Source organism: Dromiciops gliroides, chromosome 1 (genome assembly GCF_019393635.1).
Source record: "Dromiciops gliroides isolate mDroGli1 chromosome 1, mDroGli1.pri, whole genome shotgun sequence".
Lineage (NCBI taxonomy): Eukaryota > Metazoa > Chordata > Mammalia > Microbiotheria > Microbiotheriidae > Dromiciops > Dromiciops gliroides.
Genome location: NC_057861.1, coordinates 418489522 through 418513851, shown reverse-complemented (window position 1 = coordinate 418513851; position 24330 = coordinate 418489522). Strand labels below are relative to the sequence as shown.

General features: G+C 35.8%; 1 protein-coding gene across 1 annotated transcript in view; it reads right to left on the bottom strand.

Annotated features, from left to right (window-relative positions):
• Positions 1–4250: 4250 nt before the first annotated feature.
• Positions 4251–24330, bottom strand: part of RANBP3L (RAN binding protein 3 like) — a 65552-nt gene continuing 45472 nt past the window's right edge. Inside the window, exons 14-16 of the mRNA XM_043975903.1 lie at positions 20231–20373; positions 8246–8435; positions 4251–4882 (exon numbers count right to left, since the gene is read on the bottom strand). Coding sequence (XP_043831838.1) covers positions 4839–4882; positions 8246–8435; positions 20231–20373 — 377 coding nt within the window. The 3' untranslated portion in view covers positions 4251–4838. The remainder of the gene's footprint in view (positions 4883–8245; positions 8436–20230; positions 20374–24330) is intronic.

The window sequence follows — 24330 nt, the reverse complement described above, 5'->3', positions numbered from 1 at the left end:
TTTCTATTTGCTTTTACCAATAATTTAAAATACTCTGGGCAGTTTCTTAAAATTTTCTAAACATTCTCTCACCCACCAGCCAGCAGCTGGGGGGGGAAAGAAAACAGGGGTGCAAGTCACGCTTGACTAGTTTTGAAACTTTTACACATTAAAAATAGTTCCTGATTTTTAACCATTACATTACAAAAGATTTCAAAGTAGCAGCATTTTCAAACCAGCTTTTACAATATTCATCTAAGGCTATGAATGCCTAGCACAGAAATTACATCTCAATTCCACATTCAAACTCTTAAGTAGACACACACCTGTACAGATATCCAGAAGTCAGAGACTTCCCTTCCCCCACCTTCAGAGCCTGGCCATCACTCTGAAAGGTTATGGGGGTACAACCAAAAATTCACCACAGATTTTACAATATAATTACAACATTTGACGGACATAAATGCACAAGACAACGAGCAGACTAGAGGCCGAATACAGACAAGCAAACAAACAGCCATAGAATATTACTTCTTCCTGACCAGCCCACTCTAGTAGGGGTTAATAGGAGGTCTGTTACCTTGAACTTTTCTCAAAGATGTCACTTGATCTTAAATGATAAAGATAGTATAAAGATAATGGATTTGTGATATAGATACTTTACTTATGAAATAATGGGTTGAAAACACTGTTAGAGAAATCATTTCCTCCTCCATCTTAAACATTCATACCATGAACTCACATCAGAAAATCAGGGTATATCTGAAATGGTTCAAATCTTTATGTTCCTGCTGCTAACACCCACCGGGATTTAGAACAATTATGGTTTTATGCAATAAAAGTGCAAAGTCATTATCTTGTAAAGAGATTTTACTTCAGATTTTTTCCCCTTCCACAATGACCCTTTTCTATTCTGTTGAAGTTTTCATCCTAAAAAGTAACAGTCATACTTCTCTTTTTGTTGTATGCAGCAAAGATTCAAGAAAAAAAAATGGAAGCAAAGTATGGATTCAAATATTCTGATTTGGGGATATACTGAGCTATTGTCTCATTTCTTTTCTGGTGCTTCTTATAAGGAAGAAATGATTGAAGGGACAAAAATGAATGTGCCAGAAAAATGAGATTATTGTGTAAAAAACCTGCTGTTTCATTTCAAAAGTAATAGAAATTGAAGTCACCCAAATTCCCTTATGAGCTTTTGTACACATCTGATACCTAAAATTCCATGTGTGTGTGTATATATATATATATGTAAATTAATTCTTTTACTGCTCTGTCAATGTTTCTCAGTTTATGGTTTTGTCTTCTACAACTCTCCTTTTCCCACTTTTTTCTTTTTCTTCTTTCTCGTTATATTAATTTCATTTCTAATGGTTAGCATTCCTTTTCTCATCACTGTATACATATTGGTAGATAGCCTATATTTATGTATCAGTAAACCTTTTGTACCTCCCAGTCAAAAAGTAAGCTCCTTCAGGGTAGAGACTGTCTCACTGTTCTATTTGTAACTTAGTGTTTGGCACATAATCATCTGCTTAATAAATGTTTATTGATTGTGAGTTCCTTAAAAACAAAGGACAGCCTTTAGCATGATTCTCTCAAAATGTGTTTCGTGGCCCCCTAGTGACTTGGGTGAATCCAGGATCTATTCAGTCATGTGGTCAGTTGGGAATAAACAATGAATTTAGATTTAGAAGCCCTAAATTCAAATCCCTAATCTGAGATTTATTAGCTATGTGACTATGGGCAAGACACCTCAGTTCTCTGAGCTCTAGTTTTCTCAACTGTACAATAGAGATATGAATAACTTTACTAGACTTGACAACAACTCTCTCAAGGGGGTGTTTTAGAGATTGAGTAAGATCATGCATGCATGTAACGGGCTGTTGGAAAGCACTATACAAAAATTCAATTTAGGAATATTATTACAATGAGTCATCATGGGACAGTGGATAGAGTGCTTGATTTGTTGACGATAACTATTTGACTAGCCACTTAAAACCTAAAGTTCCATTTCCACATGTGTGAAATGGAACCTGTACAATTCACCTCTTCAGATTTTTGTGACTCACGTGAGAAACTCTGAAAGTCTTAAGAACTCTGATTGACACAAAGACAAATCATGATTCCAGAGGACTGATGACTAGGCTACCCATCTTCTAACCAAGAGGTGATGGATTCTAGGTGTAGAATAAAACAAAAATTTTCAGACCTGACCAATGTGGGAATTTGTTTTGCTTGACTGTACATATTTTTACAAGGTTTTTTAAAATTATTATTTAAAATGGGAGAGAGTAAGATGGAGAGAAAGTAAATACTTATTAATTGAAAAATAAAATACAATCTAAAACCAAAAAGAAAATGTGTGCCAAATCCTTTGCAAACAGTAAAGTACTATATAAATTCCTATTTGTATAAGGAAGTGCATTAGGTGCTGAAGTGAACAAAAAGTTGAATTTTTAAAAATTATTTTTTTTTGCAGGGCACTGAGGGTTAAGTGACTCGCCCAGGGTCACACAGCTAATAAGTGTCAAGTGTCTAAGGTCGAATTTGAACTCAGGTCCTCCTGAATCCAGGGCCAGTGCTTTATCCACTGTGCCACCTAACTGCCCCCCATAAACTTGCATTTTAAAAGTGTTTTTGTTGTCAAAGAGTCTATAGTCTATAGGAGTGGAGATTGATATGTATACCAAATAATTATAATAAAGGTAGAATATGGTATGAAAGAGGTACAAACAAAATGCTACAAGAGATCAGAGGGGAAGGAATTGTTTCTACCTAGGAAGACTTAGAACAGACTTCATGGGGGATGAGGGAAGGGAATGTAGCATTTCAATGGAGTTTCAAAGGATCAGTAGAATTTCAACAGGAAAGCTGACAGAATGGCATTTCAGGAACAGGGACCAGCTTAAGCCAAGTCATAGCTATGGGAAAGCAAAAACTAGGACCGGAAGAGTAATCTGTTGCCACTTGAAAGTATGATATATAAGAGAGAAGCATGGAAGATAAACCTAGAATAGAAAATAAGGCCAGAATGGACCACCCTAGATACCTACATCTAAGAATTATTTAAGTTTAGGAGAGAATAAAGCCCTTTGAATCAGTAACTTGCTAAATCAGCACCCCATAGTTTCAGTAACTTCTAGAAATGCCTTGTTCCCACAGAAAAGCTGAAGAACTTGACTCATTAAATGCTTGTAATATAAAACAAAGCCAGCCTATAGTTGGGATTCCTTTGACAATTTGATGAAACTTATGGACTCCTCAGAATAATGGTTTTAATATATAAAATAAATACTTAAGATAACAAAGGAAACCAAAAGTTAATGAAAGGAAAGACTACATGTATGTATGTGTATATACATATATACACACACATAAACATGTGTGTGTGTGTGTGTGTGTATACACATATATTTTTTCCCCATCCAAGGTCACAGACCTCCTGGAAACTATACATGGAGGCCTGAAGAAAATAGGTTAAGATCCCCTTGGCCTATCTAATAATACAAATGTATTTTAAAACACAAAAATAACACATCATCTATATAAATAAATGCTCTGTTATCCCAAGTAAGGAATTTGAAACATTATACAATTATCCCAATGCTACTTTTACTCAAAACATTCTTTTAACTCTTCTTTTATTTCCAGAGCTATGTTTTTTCTATCTTTAATGGTAGCAAAACTATTCTTTGAGAATAGAGTTGACTTTTAGAAACTTCAAAAAGTTATCCAAAGAAAAGTTTGATAAACCATCTCAGCGATTTAATTTTAGCTTTAAAAAAATTATGGCTACAAAGTAATAAAACTACTTTCTTGGTTAGCTCATGAATCAATTCTTTAGGTAATTTCAGAAGAGTTAAAAACAAAACAAAACAAAAAAGCAAATTGTAGCATTACTGGGATAAATCCCAGGAGGAGGACTTTGAAGGACAAGCCTCATTTGGATCAGTTCTTTTAGGTATTAAGATAAAAGTGCCATAACTTTATAATTATACCTTAAATGAGGCAAATAATTTAACTTCATTAAGATGACTTAGATAACAATCAAAAAGAAGATACTTTTGAGAAGTTGATACTATTATGATATATATATATATGTATATATATTTTTAGTGAGGCAATTGGGGTTAAGTGACTTGCCCAGGGTCACACAGCTAGTAAGTGTTAAGTGTCTGAGGCCAGCTTTGAACTCAGGTCCTCCTGACTCCAGGGCCGGTGCTCTATTCACTGCGCCACCTAGCTGCCCCCTATACATATATATTTAAAGATTTAAAAAATATATCATTGTTATTGTGAACATACAAGTTTGACATTTTGTTAAATCACATATCTAAGTGGAAAATATAGAACATTTTTGCCAAGGGTAAAATTGGTTATTGACTTGGATCATACTTACAATAGCATTTTTCGAAGGAACAATCCTTGAAGTCTATGAAATATGTGTTTTGTGGATAGATAATGCGTAATGGAGAAAATAAATATTTGAGTTAGACATTTATTAAATCTAATAATTCATAGTTTTAATTATTCTATCCACCAATGTGATGGATACTCCCAATTAGTTATACTCTGAAATAACGTCTCTGAAAATGATGTGTTTGAAGCCTGTGAGATACTTCATAAATTCTGGTAATGTTTCTTCAGATTAATTAAAATTTAAAGCAGTAGGAATATGATTACTAAATTCCATAACTAGTAAAGGCTGAAGCAGACCAAATTCTAATTCTCTTGAAAACTAATTTCTTTAAAATCTTTCAATGAATATATAGGATTTTCTCACTTGAAGGTGAGTTGGAATGGTTGAAGATTTTCAATGGTCTTTCTATAATGGTAATCAGGACCATAGGTGGCTATTATGAGCAGGCAACTGGTGATCTGTGGTTCCATCTAGAAGGATCTGAAATATAATTATAAAATATCTGAATATTACAACATAAACAATATTTTCAATATAACATTCAATACAGTTAAATTGAATCTAAAGAGTGTTCACCAGTAAGGAAAGCAAAAAGATGTAACCTCTATACTTCTAGGTAACAAACAAAAATAATGTCAAATAGTAAAATGTCCCAGAAATGAGAAAGTTGTATAAAACTGGACTAAATTTCTTAAAAACAAGTAGTGACGGGGGGCAACTAGGTAGCTCAGTGGATAAAGCACTGGCCCTGGATCCAGGAGGACCTGAGTTCAAATCCAGCCTCAGACACTTGACACTTACTAGCTGTGTGACCCTGGGCAAGTCACTTAACCCTCACTGCCCTGCCAAAAAAAACAAAAACAAAAACAAAAAAAAACAAGTAGTGACAGAACTTATTTATTTATTTTTTTGGTTGGGGGAGAGCAGAGTCTGGACCTGTGATTTCACCATTTAGGGGAACTCTATAATGAAGCAGGTCGGTAATTCTTTGGTAATTTATAGCTTTAGAAAACTGCCTATGGCATTGAGATGGTAAGTGACTTATCCAGGGTCACACATTATGTGTCAGAGACTGAAATTTTGCTGTCTCCCATTTATCTCTCAGTCCACTAAGCCATACTGCCTCTTGCTAGTGGCAGTTTTTTTTTAAAAAGAAGATACAAAAATTAATTTAAGTTGATAAGCTATCAGTCTTAGTTCCATAGAAAGATATACCTCTATTGTGGGAGTTAAATGTTGCAATGGATAGAGTGCCATGCCTGGAGTCAGAAACATTCATCTTCATGAGTTCAAATCAGGTCTCAGACTCTTTGGTTTTTCTTTGTTTTGTTTTGTTTTGTTTTTTGTGAGGCAATTGGGGTTAAGTGACTTGCCCAGGGTCACATAGCTAGTAAGTGTCAAGGGTTGGTCTCAGACTCTTACTAGCTTTGTGACCCTGGTCGTGTCACTCATATGTAAAATGAGTTGGAGAAGGAAATGGCAAACAACTATAGTGTCTTTGCCAAGAAAACCCCAAGCTTGGGGTTGGGAAGTGTTGGACATGACTGAAAATAAATGAACAACAACAATATAGAGAAAAATTTGAGAAACTATACAATTAGCATTTGTATATACAATGTCCCAAAAGTCTTGGTGCAGTTTAAAGCTACTAAAGCTTACTAAAGAACACCCAGCATAACACCTTATGATAACAATTTACATTTTTTCATTAGTTCATAATCAGTCACTTTCCCCTACACCAACCAGGAGTTGACATAGAGCATTAATAGTTTTTAAACGAAAAGAATTAACTGACCAAGGAGATATTGGAATGTATTTCATCTATCTCAGGTTTTTAGTTCCTTTCTCAGATTTTCTTTTACTATGTATCTAGATTAATTATTAAGATATGTGTTTTTATGGAATTAAGATTGATTATTAACCTTAAGACATTTTTTACATCTCCTTTTAAACATTATGTGTATGTATGTGTCATTACCTCCCTACAACTTCTCATTATAGGATGGAATTTAATTCAAGATGGGTTGTTTCTTTTAAGCTACTAAAGCTCAAAACTGCATCAAGACTTTTGGAATGCTATATATATAAAATGCCTTCTGGAAATGATGTTGAACTAGGATACAAAATACCACTTTTGTCAAGATGGTTGATGTTTACTATGTTATTTCTTATTTTTTTTTCACAATTTTTTCTAAATATATTCTGAACTATCCTAACCCACACATTCCTTAAAATAGAACACTATTCTTGATATAAATTGAATTATATGTAGATGTAAAATGAATTGAATAAATGCGTATTGAACTGAATTGAATTGAATGTAGATTTCATAAACATAAAAACAATTTGATAAGAAACATCAATCACTATTTCTTTGGTAAAAACAAATGAATTATAGTTTGGGTTCACTTACTTTTTTCTTTTGCCCCTAAAGGCTTTTTATAATATTAGTGTAAGGCGTGGCACCCAGAAGTATAATAAAGAGAAAATATAGTTTCAACTTTATTTCTAAAAGTTATGCTCTCAGAACTCATGTCTTCTGCTAAGTTTTGAGTTGTATACAGTTAAAATTCTGATTCAAAATGACAAAATTGAAACCTGAACACTCATTAGTACATGTGACAGGAGTGAGAAATGAGAGGTTGATAGGCAGAGGGCTCTACTGGCACCCTCTTAATGTCAAAAGAAAGTGAGGACATGCTTTCAGTATACTGGGTGGAGACTTTGTGGTACCTAAAGAAGAGCTGCCTAGGATGGGCAGGCATGGATGGGTTTACAATCTGAATCACTGGAGGGGACTGTTGAATCAAGGAGATTACAGGTCTATTTGAGTATTTGAGAAGATAATTACACTGCCCCTAAATAGTTACAACATTGGTTGTTATAAGAAATTTGATTTAAAAAATTAAAAATTTTTTAAAAAAAAGAAATTGGATCTGTCCAAAGAATTTACTATTAGAAATGCCAGGAAGTCCTTACCACAACAATTTAACCTACAGAACACTATTTTATAAATTGTTATTGAGCTGATTATTTCACCTTTAAAAGTGATGGCTATTGCTCTTAAACTCAAGACTTAGAAGCACTTTTATTATTTCATCTAAAAGTCTATTTGCTGTTTACTCATTTTCAGTAATACTATATTATTGAATTCCTAGAAATTAACAGGTAGATGGCACAGTGGAGATAGAGCACTGGGCCAGAAATCAGGAAGACTCCTTTTCCTGAGTTCAAATCTGGCTTCAGATGCCTACTGGCTATGTGAACCTGGGCAAGTCACTTAACCCTATATGTGCCAGTTTCTCATCTGAAAAATGAACTGAAAAAGGAAATGGAAATTTATTATAGTATCTTTGTCAAGAAAACCCTGAATGGGGTCATAAAGGGTCAGACATGACTGAAAAATGACTAACCAACAAGAAATAAAGAGTGATTTCTGCTTCTAAGTAAAGGCTATCCTCATGTAAATAGCATCTGGGTTTGTACACAACTATTCTCAAAAATTTAGGTTGAGTCTTTTTTTAAGGAAACAAATAGGATTTTCATAAATACAGGCCAATCTTGAATAATGGCTCCATTCCCTGCTTCTCTGTGTCCTCTGCCATGTATACATACCTATATATATGTATATATATATATATATGTATATATATATGAATAAATTGGAAAAATCAAGAAATAAGCTGTTGGCAATGTAAACCTTTAAATGGAAAATACCTGAAAATAGAAATTGTAATCTATACTTTGTGTACCAATAATATGTATGCCAAGATATTATTAGCCTTTGGAAAAATCCTGACAGAAATTGTATTTTATCATATACAGGAATGAAAATCAACTTACCTGACCGACCTGTGGTGATTTTAAGCATATCATCATCTTCATCACAACTATCACAGCTTAATAATTTGATGACTGTCTCTGAATCAGTTTCAATTTCATTTACATCTAGTTCCTTCTTATAAAAGGTTCTTAGTGCAACAAGACGGTGATGTATTGCTGCATAAAGGCATCCAGCATCTTTGGCACTTGCCTGCACAAAAATTAAATTGTTAAGAATAGTCACAGGTAAGCAGGATGATTTCGCAAAAACCTGGAAAGACTTACATGAACTGATACAAAGTAAAGTGAACAGAACCAGGAGAATGTTGGGAACAGTGACAGTGATATTGTTTGATGAAGACCCGTGAATGACTTAACTATTCTCAGCAAGACAATGATCCAAGACACTACCAAATGACTAATGATGAGGCATACTATCTACCTCCAGAGAAAGAACTGATATTGATTGAATATAGACTGAAGCATACTATTTTTTTACTTTCTTTCATTTGTTTTTTATTTATTTGTTAATTTATTATATTTTTCTTCCTATACAAAATGACTAATATGGAAAGGTTTTACATAATTGTACACTGTATAACCTATATATAATATACAGTATAACCTATATATATAAATATATAAATGATATTATATAACCTATATATATAATAAATATATATGTGTGTATATACACATTGTACAGTGTGTGTGTGTGTGTGTGTACACACACACACACACACACACACACTACATAAACTATAACTATATCTGATAGTTTACCACCTCAGGGAGGGGAGAGCAGAGGGAGAGAAGAAGGGAGGGATAGAATTTGAAACTCAAAACTTTAAATTAAAATGTTAATTAAAAAAAGAATAATCATAGGCTCATATTTTCAAATATATCTCATATGTCTAGGAGTTCCTTTTAAAAGAATTTCCAGTCCTCCTTATTAATATGATTACTTGGCTTGAGTTCAATAAAAGTATCTATATAGAATAAATCTAGTAGAGTGCGAAGATAATAATCATTTCCCCCCTCCAACTGTTGAAACCCAATCCATGTTGAATTAAATTTCATTCTATAATGAATAGTTGTAAGGAAGTAGTGGCACATGCATATCTATATCTATCTATCTATCTATCTATCTATCTATCTATCTATCTATCTATCTATCTATCTATCTATCTATCTATCTATCTATCTATCCACACATAATAACACTGAGAAAGCAAACTTGAATGACTTTAAAGAAATTTTATTTGAATTTAGAATTGGTCTTATATAATTTATTTATATAGATGACTGCAGGACTTTTTGTGGAAGAAAAGAAAGTTATGACTTGATCCCACAAACACACTTATTGTCACCCTCAATTGCCACCATGAAGGAAAAAAGAATATTTTAAAGGGGTGGGAAAGAGAAACAAAACAAATTAATAAAGCATTTTAAATAGAAAGAATATTTGTCAAATCATTTTTAGAACATAATCTTTTTGGTGGCTTATGGAGAAGAATTATGCACTTTATATGTTCCAAACGGTGCCTAGCACATTTATAAATCTCAAGCAATGTTAGCTGATAACAAGCCCAGTTTGGGAGTTCTAGTTTCTAGGTAATGATGAGAGAGAAAAAATTTTCCAATATCCCCACCCATTAGAGGGAAACTGAGCTCTTCTGCTTCTTTTGGAATCAACTAAAATTTGTCATTGACCATTTAAAAATATCTCAGATCTTAATAAGCAGGACATCAAACAGGTTCAATAATTACAATCCTCTAATCGCCTGATTGGAAAACAGGTTACTAGGGGAGCAGGTCATGTAGGCAAAGAGCATGGTGATGCTTCCTGTGTTTTCACAGGACTCTGCTTGGACATCTAGGCATCCTCTCAAAACACTGACTTTTTCTAGGACAAAACCTGACAACTGGACATTCTCTCAGATTCCTGTGTCCTTACAAGAACAAACAAGAATGCTTCCCTGTATTGTTTTTAAATTAGTATGAAAATAACCATATATTTGTTTAACATTTTATAGTCTTCAAAACATTTTCCCATACAATTCAGGGGAAATCAAGTTTATTTTCCTCCCATGGTGGGTTCAATGATCAGAAATTTTTATGTATGGGCCACAATTTTTTACATATTTATAATTAATTAAGACCTATTAGTATGATACCAGACAGAAGTCAGTTACAAGTCAATGACAACTGCAGGCATGTGGTTAGACTCTATGGTCCCTTTCTTTCATGTTCATTAGCTATATTAGACAAAACTTTGCTTTTTTCCCTAAAAACCTTAAACAGACTACACTCTAGAATCAGGGTAGCATATGGTCATGGGCCAATTGATAAACACCTAGGCATTATCTCACTTGATCATCCTAACAAGTCATAATATAGCCCTGGCAGCTATCATGCTCATTTTGAAGATGAGGAAACTGTACCAGATCACAAACTAAACATCAGAAATAGGACTAGAATCAAGGTTTAAAATTTTTTCTAATTCAATTCTTTTACCACAATTTGATGCTTTATTTTCTTTAATATTTTTTGAAGATCTTTGATTTCGGAGGCAGCTAGGTGGTGCAGTGGATAAAGCATCGGCCCTAGATTCAGGAGGACCTGAGTTCAAATCCAGCCTCAGACACTTGACACTTACTAGCTGTATGACCCTGGGCAAGTCATTTAACCCTCATTGCCCCCCTCCCCCCACAAAGACCTTTGATTTCATCAGTATTCACAAATCTAACTTTTTTTTTTAGCATATCTATCTTTAATGTAAATCAGAACATCTCTAAGTTTTAAAAGACTATCTTAATTAAATTTAATTAAATAAATATTTAAGTTTCCTCTTCTGTGGAGTTAACTTGGGTTAGGTCCTATGGATATGGAGCTGTGAAACTTACGTGACTGATTAATGTACACAAAAATTATAATACAAATCAGAATATAAGTCCTTTGGAGAAGTCAAAGCAAAAGAGATTAGGAATGGGTTAAGTTCCAGTTTGGAGATTCAGGGAACATTTCATACAAAAGAAATGACACTTGATGAGGATTTTTTTTGGGGGGGTGGGGCAATGAGCGTTAAGTGACTTGTCCAGCATCACACAGCTAGTAAGTGTCAAGTGTCTGAGGCCAAATTTGAACTCAGGTCCTCCTGAATCCAGGGCTGGTGCTTTATCCACTGAGCCACCTAGCTGCCCTGATGAGGATCTTAAAAGAAGAGAATTCCAAAAGACAAAGATATAGAATAATTCCCCTTATGGGAAAGCCTACCTGCATAAGGAAAAGATAGTATGACATCAGGAAATGATTAATGGTCATGGGTGACTGGATTGAAGTGTGCAAAGGTTCATATAAACAAGTCTTTAAAGATAAATTGGAGCCAGATCTTCAAGGGCTCTGTATTATATTATAAATTATAGTATATGCTGTTTGTTTGTAATGCTGTAGACAATGAGAAACTACTGAACGTCTTTGGGTAGGCTACTGACATGCTCAGACCTGAAAATCGGAAAGATTACTTTGGCAATAATGTGAAGAATGATTTGGAGAACTAGTAGAAGTGAAGGGAAACCAGTTAGGAGACTTTCACAATAGTGTAGGTAAAAGGTAATAGAAGTGAAATATGTTACCTTAGACCCAGCAATACTACCACCAGATCTGTAGACCAAGGGCATCAAAATAAGGGGAAAGGACCTATTTGCACTAAACATTGATAGTAGCTCTTTGTGGTGCATAAGAATTGGAAATTGAGGGAATGCCCATAATTTGGGAAGTGGTTTAACAAATTGTAGTTATGACTGTGATAGAATACTGGTGTGCTTTAAGAACTGAAGAGGGGGTTCATTTCAGAAAAACCTGGGAAGGCTTATATGAACTAATGCAAAGTGAAGTGAGCAGAACCAGGAGGATATTGTACATAATAATAGCAATACTGTAAGTGTCATCAACTGTGAAAGACTTAGCTACTCTGATCAAGACAATTCCAAAGGACTTATGATGAAAAATGCTATCTACCTCCAGAGAGAGAAATGATAAATTTTGAGTACAGACTGAAACATACTTTTTAAACTTACTTTTTATTTTTTGTCTGTTTCCTTTTGCAACATGGCTAATGTGGAAATATATTTTGCATGATTTCACATGTATAATCAATATTAAATTGCTTGGTTTTTCAAGTAGGGGAAAAGGGTACTTAATAAATTCAAGTTGTTTGTCTTTCAAGGTTTTAAATATGGTTGATTTGAAAGATGGTAGTGCCATCAACAGAGAAAAAAGTTAGAAGAGGGACACATTGGAAGAAAGATGAGTTCAGTTTTGATTGTGTTGGGTTTGAAGTACTACAGGACAAAGAGAAATGTGAGTTGCAAAATTTCTAACTTCACAGTATCTATCTCTCTTATATTTTCCCTTCTCTCCATTCATCCACAACTCTAGTTCAGGCCCTCATCACCTGTTGCTTGTACTATTGCAGTTGCCTTCCAATTGACGTTTCTGCCTCAAGGCTCTCCCCACTTCAACCCATTGTCAACACAGTTGCCAAAATTATTTTTCTGGGACAAAGTTGAAACAGAGTTGAAAGGAAGCATTTATGCCTAGCTTGCTGAGCACATGTCCTCCACAATCATCTAGAAAATGTGACAGACCAAAAAAAAAAGCCAAGAAAAAGTTATAGTGAGTCATTTTTCCAGTCCAAGGTAGCATAGGGAGACCAACAGAGAAGTCTGCAGACATTAGGCATAGCACATGGTGGCAGTATTGGAGGGAAATTTACTGCTTAGAAACAGAAATGGGTCTGAGACAGAGCACTACAGCAGAAAGATATCCCATGGGATCCCTGAACTAGAATGGGGTATAGAAATGGGTGCCATGTCATAGTTCTGTCACCCATTACCCAGTTCCCCATTACCTATTCAGGATAGAAAGGTTTGGTTGCTGAATATTGAGTGTGGAACTAGTTTTGAAAATGTAGGTGTATTGCTCTCAGCCTAGGAGTTGAACAGTGGCTCAGTTGTAGCCTTTATCCCAGCATATAAGCCTTCAGTGGAATAACTAAGGTAGCTTTTTTCCCAGACCAAAGGGGAGCCAGCAATTTAGTCACTTGAAACTGTGGAAGATCCCAGTGGACTAACAATGACTGAATCCAGTAGTAATCTCCTGAAACTCATCTATAAACAAGTCAACAGACTCAAATCTGACTTAGGAACTTGCAGAACTCAGACCAAGAGGGCAGTGAACAAATATCTCCCCGGAACACACCATTTTGGAGACACTGAAAACTTGCAGGCCCCCAGATTGAGCTGTGAAAGTAGTGGGATATAAAAGGATAGAAACTCAGGCTAAATATCCTCTGCAGAAATGAGAAAAATCTAGCACTAATATAAAGTCTAAAGTCAAGAAGTCAGGAGATTCAAGGCACAGAGAAGAAGAAAATTACTTGAAAACATCCACAAGAAAAGCCTAAAAGAAAAATTCAAATTGGACATAAGCCCAACAAGACCTTTTAGAAGTATTTTTTTTAAAGTTTAAGAAGAGCAAAAAAATATTTAAAAACCAAATAAGATCAATGGAGGAAAAATAGGGAAAGAAATGAGATTATCAAAGAAAGATATGAAAAGGGAGTCAACAGCTTGCTAAAAATAGGTATAAAACCTTACTTAAGAAAATAACTCCTTGAAAATTAGAATTGGCCAGGTGAAAACTAATGACTCCATGAGACATCAAGAAATAATAAATAAAACAAAAATACTGAAAAAATGGAATAAAATGTGAAATATCTCTTAGAAAAAATAAATGCCCTAGAAAATAGATTGAGCAGAAATAATTTAAGAATCATTGGACTATCTGAAAGCCATGAAAAAAAGAGCCTAGATATTATATTCCAAGAAATTTTTTTTTAAGTGAGGCAATTGGGGTTAAGTGACTTGCCCAGGGTCACACAGCTAGTAAGTGTTAAGTGTCTGAGGCCGGATTTGAACTCAGGTACTCCTGACTCCAGGGCCAGTGCTCTATCCACTGCGCCACCTAGCTGCCCCCCAAGAAATCTTGAAAGAAAACTTCCAAGATAACTTAGAACCAGAGGGCAAACTAAAAATGGAAAAAATCCATGAGTAAACACTTGAAGAAACCCCAAAATGAAAACTCCCATAATATTGTGGCCAAAATCCAGAGCTCCCAGGTAAAGAAAAAAATATTTTAAGCAGCCAGAAGGAAAGAATTCAAGTATTATGGAGCCACAGTAAGGATCACATATGATTTAGCAGACTATAATGGAACAGAATATTTGAGAAGGCAAAGGATCTAGGGTTACCACAAAACTGAGTATAATCCTAGAGGAAAAAGAATGGATCTTTAAGGAAACAGAGGACTTTTTTTTAAGCATTCCCAATGAAAAGATCAGAGCTGAGTAGAAAATTTGACATTCAAACATAGAACTCAAGAAAAACATTAAAAAATTAAACACAAGTGATAAATCAAAAACTAATGAAGGTTAAACTATTTACATTCTTATATGGAGAGATGTTACAGGTAACTCTTTAGAACTATATCATTACCAGGAGTTATAGAGGACATGGAAGATGGAAGAAATTGCCTGTCAGATCTATATATTAGGGGAAGAGTTCATGACTAAAGAGATAGAGTTCACAGAAGCTAAAATGGATTTATTTTGATTACATAAAATTTAAAGTGTTGTACAAATAAAAACAAATTGACTAAATTTAGAAGAAAAGCAGAAAACTGGGAAGGGGGATCTTTGTAGCAAGTTTTTCTTTTTAAATAAAGGACTCATTTTGAATCCATATGGGCAACTGAGTCAATTTTTGTTGTTATTTAGACATTTTTCAGTTTTATTTGACTCTTTATGACCCCAATTGGGTTGTTTTCTTGGGTTTTTCTTGGCAAAAATGCTGGCGTAGTTTGCCATTTCCTTCTCCAGCTCATTTTACAGAGAAGGAAATTCAGGCAAACAGGGTTAAGTGACTTACCCAGTGTCACACAAACACTTCAGTGTATGAAGCCAGATTTGATCTCAGGAAAATGAGTCTTCCTGACTCCAGGTTTAGCACTCTATCCATTGTACCTTCTCACTGCCCCCCCACCCCCCAAGTCAAATACAATCCCCTCATTTTACATATAAGGAAATTTAATGTCAGAGAGGTTGAATGACTTGCCCAAGGAAGGTTACATAGGCAGTAAGAAGCAGCGCTAGAATTTGAACTCTAGTTCTTTTACTCTGTTTAGCTTAGATTTAAAGCTGATTTAAGGAGAGAGAGAATTCAGGAGTTTTCTCCTTTATACAGTTCTAGACTTTACACTGCTTATTCACAGAGGCAATGTGGTACAGGGGAATGAACTCCGGAGTCAGATAACCTGGGTTGAAATATGCGAGTTGCACTAGATAACCTCTGAGGTTACTTTCAACTCAAATTCTATGATCCTATGAGCAAAGCCAGAATGTGAGAATCAATATACATATAGATTTGGATATAGTGACTAGAGATATAGCCATGGATATATATATCACTATATGTATATAACATATAGACATAAATATATTATGTAATATAGACATATGTATACATGTGTATCATATATTCTATATATTATATGGCTTAATAGATAGAGTACTGGGCCTGAAATCAGGAAGACTCATCTTCTTGAGTTCAAATCTGGTCTCAGACACTTACTAGCTGTGTGACACTGGGCAAGTCACTTAACCTTATTTGCCTTGGTTTCCTCATCTGAAAAATTATCTGGAGAAGTAAATGGCAAATGACTCAAGTATCTTTGCTAAGGAAACCCCAAATGGGGTCAGAAGGAGTTGGACATGACTGAAACAACTGAACAATAACAATAAATATATACTCACATGCATAGAAGGACCTTTTATCCACATACATGTAGATTGCTAGATTACCCATAATGCCTACACAGTGCCTTATAATAATGGCTATTTTCATGAATACTTAACTATGTGTAAAACATGTCCAGAACTAAACTTTTCTTACCTCTCCTCTTTAACCTGCTTCTCCTGATGTCATGATTTTTCAGGGACAAAACCATTCACTCAGTCTCCTCTATTCAACATCTTGAGGATATAATTCATTTTTTTCTCTCATGTCTAATTAGTTATCAGTCCTGTCAATTCTACCTGTGTGGTCAGTATTGTACCCATATTTTCTCTATTTTTACTATAACTAATATAATATAGGCCTTATTACCAGTGGTCTAGTTTACTACAAGATCTCCTAAAAGGTCTTCCTGACTCTACTCCCTCTGATTTTCAATTCGTCCTCCTGATTACCAAAATCATCTTTCTTATCTGGTCATTTTACTATCTAATGGTTTTCTATTGCTCACACAGTGAAGTTCTAACTTCTTTGCTTAGTCTTAAAGGCTCTTCAAAACTTGATACCGCCCTTCCTTTGTAGTTTTATTCCACATTCTACCTCTTCACATATCCTTTTTAGTCATTCTAAACTATTCTTTATCCCCTGTCCAGATGGATCCAGATGGAGCCTTTCCTCACACTGTCCTTCATGCCGAAATGAATTTCTCTTACAGAATTCTCTCCCATCCTCTAGGTCCAACTTGATGACTTGTATGTAACCTCTTCCATGAAAACATCACTGATCACTTTGAATTATAGAAGAGAGGAAGAATAGGAATCATGGAGGAAAGATGCAAACAATACAGGAAATGAACCTTTAAGAAGAAAAGGACTCCAACAGACAGAAATGGGTACATTCCAGACATAGAGCACAAAGCATGGGGGGAGGACAAGTATAAGTGGCAGGAGAAGGGTTTGACATGATGTGGAAGGTATTGGATGTCAGAATCAGAGGTTGATATTTCATTAATGAGGCAATGAAGAATCTTTAAAAAAATTTTTGATCAAGAAGTGAAATTTTTAGAGCATTGCATTGGGAAGATGACTTCCACCATGATAAGAAGGATGAATTAGGGAGGGGAGATGACTTCCGCCATGATGAGAATGGTGAATTAGGGAGGGGAGATCAGTTAGGAAGTCATCCTATTTGTTAAGGAAAGAAGAAATTAAAGACTTGATATGGGATATTACTAAGGAAGAGAATGTAGAGAAAAGAGAAAAGAGCCAAGGTTTCTCTTTGGAGAAACCAATGTTTCATGGGCATGAGGAGGAAGAAGAGCAAGCATAAGTCAAGGAAAGAATATTAAGTAAAGTAGGTGAAGAACCATGACAGGACAAAGTTACAGATATGGAGAGTGAAAAGGTTATTAAGAAATAGGCAATGGTCAGTGGTATTGAATGCCTCTAATAAGTCAAGGAGTGTAAAAGAGAAAAAAAATATGATTTGATTTACATGTGAGTGACTTTGGAGGGAGCTCTTTTGCTAGTGATTGTTACAAAAGCCAGATTTCAGTTTGTTAAAGGAGTGAGTAGGTAGCATGTATAGACAATTTTTTTTTTTTTAGTGAGGCAATTGGGGTTAAGTGACTTGCCCAGTCACAAAGCTAGTAAGTGTTAAGTGTCTGAGGCCGGATTTGAACTCAGGTACTCCTGAATCCAGGGCTGGTGCTCTATCCACTGTGCCACCAGCTGCCCCAATAAATTTTTAAAATATATATATATATATTTGCAATAAAGAGTAAAGAGAATAATAGTTTGATGGGCTAGAAGTTCAAAGGAAGGTTTTTGTAAGAGATACAACCTGGGGGCAGCTGAGTGACACAGTAGATAAAGCACTGGCCCTGGATTCAGGAGGACCCAAGCTCAAATCTGGCCTCAGACACTTGACACTTACTAACTGTGTGACCCTGGGCAAATCACTTAACCCTCATTGCCCCCCCCCAAAAAAAGATAGATACAACCTGAGTAAGTTAGAGGGGGTGAGATTGAAGGAATAGGAAAAAGAGGGGATGATTGATATAGCAAAATTACAAGGAACAGAGGATTGTATAAAAACTAGGACGTGTTTGTGTGTGTGTGTGTGTGTGTGTGTGAGAGAGAGAGAGAGAGAATGTTAACTATGACACAAAGGAGCTACTCCTTTGAGACTGAATGGAAGGAGGGGAGAATGGGTGAGGAAATGAAAAGCAGTGGAAGAATGAAAGGGAAATGTTGAAAGACTCCCCTTCAATAAATATATAATATGAAAATGTGTTTTGCATGACTACACATGTATAAGCTATGTCAAATTGCTTGCCTTCTCAATGAGAAGGGGAGGGGAACGAGGGAGAAAATTTGGAACTCAAATTTTTCAAAAAGAGTGTTTAAATCATTAAAAAATATAATTTGTTGAAAAATTAAATATTAAATTAAAAAATTGTCATAGAGGGGGGCAGCTAGGTGGTGCAGTGGATAAAGCATGGACTTTGGATTCAGAAGGAGCTGAGTTCAAATCCGACCTTACTAGCTGTGTGACCCTGGGCAAGTCACTTAGCCCCCATTGCTCCACCAAAAAAAAAAAAAAAGTTATAGAGTGATTTTTGCATGGACTCAATGCCCTTAATTCTTTTAATTAAGGTGCAATTACATTGTTAAGGTATGAACTAGAAGTGACCTTAAAGCACTCACTTAGTTTAACTTACATGTTTTATTTTCCTCAGATGAAGAAACTGAACCATATATTAAGTAACCTGCCCAAAATGAAATAGTGGTAACCTGGTAGGACCAGGTTTGGAATTTAAATCTCCTGATCTGGTTCAGATCCACATCCAAGGTCCTTCTCATTATGTCACTGCTGCTAATAACAACAAATAAAATATTGGCAGGGGGGTGGGGGTGACCAAAATGAAAATATCAGTAATGCTGTCATACCAGTACTGAATACTGAATGCCAATAATATAAAAATCAATACTGAAAATGTGTATGAGAAGATCTTGATAGGTTTTCACAAGGCAGGATTTTGAACAGGCAGCTTGCTTTGTTTCCTTAAACTCGTGTGTGTGTGTGTGTGTGTGTGTGTGTGTGTTTAAGAAATTGAGAGTGGTTCAGCCCCTGACCTCATTAGTCAAATAACTTGACAAGAATGTGACAAGATCTAAATATTTTATTCCTCAGTAACTAATGGGTAGTTATCCTAGGTAAAGAATAGTAACACATGATTGACAGCTGTAATGTTAAAATAAATCCTATGTCAGTGTTTGGACAGCACAGATCTATTGTGTACTTTAAAAGTATAGAGTGATCTGAAATTCTAGTAATAGCTCGAGGGTTGGAGCTGGAGGAGAGATGCCAGATTTCACTGATATAAGGGAATGCTTGTGAGAAGATTCCTTCCATCAAAGTAGGAAATCACCTCATTCTGAATTTTAAAGTCTTAGAGTAGATTAAGGATATTGAGTAATTGTGATGGTCTCAGTGTCACTCAATGGTCAAAATCAGAACTTTAATCCAGAGGTGGGAAGCCAGTTTGCTCCTTTACTCTGGTCATTTTCTGTCCTGCCATCTACTGCTATTCTAGCTCCCAAAATGGACCTGGCAGAGATCATGCCTAGCATGGGCTAAGCCACTTAACTCAGTAAGATGAGGCCTTTTCTTCAACCTTGATATTCCCCCCCTCCTCCCCAATCTCTTGCTCTGAGAACTGTAACAAAATCAACACAACCATTGCTCCTTGAAAGGCTATGCCAATTGAGTGCACTAGTGTTCAACTCACCATTTTGAGGACTTTTCAGACCATAACTTTATACCTTGCCACCATTTCTGTGAAATGGATTTTCTCCCATTAGAATGTCAGCTCTTTGAATGTAAGAGCTGTCTCATTTTTGTACTTATATATTCCCAGTGTTTAACATATAGTAAATACAATAAATAAGTTATTTCATTCATTCATTCATTCATTCATTCATTCATTTACTCCCCCTCCTATACTAATGCTATTAATACTGCATCTCATATAGTTATTGTAAAAAAAAAAATAAATCAAAGCATTTGCTCCCTGCAGTGGGCTAGATATATGCCACAAGATAATCACATTTCTTAAAAAAATAACAAAACCAACCCCCGAACTTCTTACCTGAATTAAAAATATTTTGATGGAACAATCATCTAAATCTGTGGCAGTGATGCGTAGATTTTTGTGGCTTGCTCTTTCTATCTCCATTTCTGCCCAGAGTTTGCTGTTGAGAATCAGCCTTAAACTGCCTTGATTTCGCATAACTAGAACAGGAATGTATATATGTTAAGGGCTGTAGGAAAAAAATTAATTCATAAATCGTCCTAGGATTTGCTATCATTTGAAGAATAGTTTACAGAAAAAAAACTCATTTTTTTTCTTTTCAGATTGTGTATCCATTATAAATTTTTTATTGGAATTGATATCTTGTTTTCAAATTAGATTAAGAGTTCATTTTATTGTAAGCTTAAAAAAATTCAATGCTTTGGACTTAATATGAAAGGGAAGGTGAGAATTGGGAGGGAGCCACAAAATTAATAAGAGCTGTAGCAATTACCAGTATCTAAAGAATCCTGCCTCACTTTGGGAAGAAGCATGGAATTGCCAGTGCTTTTCCATACTCAAAGCCTGCTTAAACTAGGGCAAAGGACAAAAATCCCCCACCCTAGAACCAGTGGGCAAACCATGGTTATATTGATTTGCTTGCTCTCAATTCCATTCCTTATCTTTTTCTTTGTACAGGGCTTCAGCCCTGAACCCTGAACCATACGTTTACTTGAATCCCTGTGACTTCCGGCTTGTTTATATATGTGTGTGTTTCCCTGAATGGTTCAGATCTCTAAATATAATAATCTCTCTAGGTTTCTGCTTCATTGCATCTTGCATAGACCTCCTAAAATAGCCCACTGAGCTAATTCCAAACTTTATCTATGCCCTTTAGTTTGGCCTGATGCCAAGGAATCTGACCAAACTGCTCTCTATTCATTTTTCTATATAAACTAGCCTTCCAGTTATGATCTCTGCATGCTATTCTTTTTTTTTTTTGTCTTTTTGGTAGGGCAATGAGGGTTAAGTGACTTGCCCAGGGTCACACAGCTAGTAAGTGTCAAGTGTCTGAGGTCTGATTTGAACTCAGGTCCTCCTGAATCCAGGGCCGGTGCTTTATCCACTGCGCCACCTAGCTGCCCTCTCTTTTTTAAAAAAAATAAACATTTTTATTTAAAGTTCTGAGTTCCAAATTCTAGCCTTCCTTTCCTCCTTTCCTTCCCCCCTCCCTGAGGTGGTAAGTAATCAAATATAGGTTATACAAGTGCAATTATGTAAAACATTACCATATTAGTCATTTTATATAAGAAAACTTGAATGAAAGAAAAAAGTGAAAAATTGCATGCTTCGGCTGTAGTCAATCAATATCAGCTTTTTTCTTTGGAGGTAGAAAGTATGCTTCATCATTAATCCTTTGGGATTGTCTTACATCATTGTATTGCTGAGAATAGTTAAGTCATTCACAGTTTTTTGTCAAACAGTGTTGCTGTCACTGTGTACATGACAAAGTCTGGTTGCCACTTATTGGCCAGTTGGAGACTGCAAAAAGTAAAGTGTAAGGTTGGGAATTATCCATTGAGCCCCAGCTGAGCAACTATGCAACCTGATCCAAGAAATAGACAATTAGATGGGGGTTGAGGAGGGTGTGGAGAAGTGAATTTGCCTTAAAAGAATTTTAAATTTAAATTTAACTTAAACCAATCTATTTGGTTTAAAATGTTTATTTGTTGGGGGTAGCTAGGTGGTGCAGTGGATAAAGCACCGGCCCTGGATTCAGGAGGACTTTAGTTCAAAGTTGGCCTCAGACACTTGACACTAGCTGTGTGACCGTGGGCAAGTCACTTAACCCTCATTGTCCCACAAAACAAAACAAAAAGTTTATTTGTTGGCGGGGGGGGGGGGAGGGGGGTGGGTAGTCTAAATTATTTAGGTAATTTCCATAACACATTTATTCACACATTTATGGAAGCTAGGTGGCAGAATGGATAAAGGGCTAAGCCTGGAGGCAAGAAAATCAGAGTTCAAATGGTACCCTGGGCAAGTTATTTGACTTCTGCTTACTTCAGTTTCCTCAACTGTAAAATGGGGATGTAACCAGCATCTACCTCATAGGGTTGTTGTGAGAACCAAATGAGATCATTTTTGTAAAGCGTTTAGCACAGTCTCTGGCACATAACCAGTGTTTTAGAAATGTTTCTTCCATTCCATTTGCTTCTCATGAGAGTTAACTCACTGTATCACCTCATATGGTATGTTTAGGAAAAGTTTCACAATGGTTTTAATCATAACTAGGAATTCAGGTACCTGGGCAAAGTCACTTGGGGGCAGAAGTTCAAGGTATGACCACTACTGTGCTTGGCTGAGGAAAACTACAGTCAGAAGGCAGAGGAGTTGAGAAAATTCAGAATCTGTAAGGTCAGGGTGTTAAAAGGGGCAGAAGTTGGGGCGGCTAGCTGGCGCAGTGGATAAAGCACCGGCCCTGGATTCAGGAGTTCCTGAGTTCAAATCCGACCTCAGACACTTGACACTTACTAGCTGTGTGACCCTGGGCAAGTCACTTAACCCCATTGCCCCATTAAAAAAAAAAAGGCTGTCTAAAAGGGGCAGAAGTTGAGGTGAAGAAAAAGATGATGAGAGTTGGAGTTATTAGAGAAGAAGTAAAGATGTTTTATCCAAACAGGACAAAGTGAGTTTTAGAAGTAGAAGGAAGGTGATTGCTGAATAATAGTGGCCCAGGAAGGGTCTAAAAGTCCCAGTGGTGAGCAAGGAGTGTCACAGTTCCTCTTCCTGGCTCTGTCTGTCATGGAGAGAAAAAGAAGCAATAGGAAGCTTTAACAGGGTGCCAATAGATGGGGTATCTTTAGAAAAAAACCAACGATTTCACTGAGCACCAGAAGATGGGAAAAAGGTGCTAGAACAAACAAACTGTGGTATATGATGGTGATGGAATATTATTGTGCTATAAGAAATGACAAGCAGGATGACTTCAGAAAGGCTTGGAAAGACATGTATGAAGTGATGTATAGCGAAGTGAGCAGAACCAAGAGAACATTGTGCATAGAGACAGCAATATTGTTTGATGAAGAACTGTGCATGACTTGACTTTTCTCAACAATACAGTGATCCAAGACAATCCCAAAGGACTATTGCTGGAAACATACTATCCACCTCCAAAGAAAGAACTGATATTGATGGAACACAGACTAAAGCATGCTATTTTTCACTTTCATTTTTTTCTTTTAATCAAGTTTTCTTAAACAAAATGACAAATATGGTAATACTTTGCATAATCATATATGTATAACCCATATCTGATTGCTTGATGCCTCAGGGAGGGGGGAGGGAAAGGAGGGAAGGAGGGACAAAATTGGAACCCCGAACTATAAATAAAAATATTTATTACATTAAAAAAATGATCAAAGGGGATGGTTTTAGAGAAACCTTAAAAGACTTGTATAAACTAATGTAGAGTGAGAAAAACCATAATTAGGAGAACAATTTATACAATAATAGCAATAATATAAAGACAAACAACTTTGAAAGATTAGGGAACTCTGATCAGCACAATGACCAATGACAATTTCAGAGTACTCAAGATTACACACTTGCCTCTTAATAGAAAGGTGATTAATTCAGAGCACAAATTCATTCTTACACACACACACACACACACACACACACACACACACACGCACGCACTTGGACCTGGGCAATATGGGAATTTGTTTTGCTTCACATTACATGTTTGTAACAGGCATTTTGTTTATCTTGCTTTCTCAGTTGATGGGAGAGGTGGGAAGGAAAGAATTTGGATCAGAAAATAAAAAACAGTTTTAAAATAAAGCTATTTAACCATGGCTGTGTTGGTCTTGTCTCTTTTTATAAATGTCTCTAACACTAGGTACTGTGACTTCTCTTTCTTTGCTTTTACACCACAAGGTGTTAGGCATGTATATAGAACTGAAGGCCACTTAGTAATTATATTTGAATGTGTGGCTTTCTCTCACCAAACCAAACCAAACAAACAACAAACAGTGACTTTCTGAATTTGAAGTCAGTATTGTCCAGTCTTATTTTTGTGTCTGCCTTCATTTGCAGCTACATTAACCACTGTGACGTTTTGTTCCTCCTTTCTCCGTCTCTTGTTGTGTTGCCTTGGCATTCCAGGAAGCAAA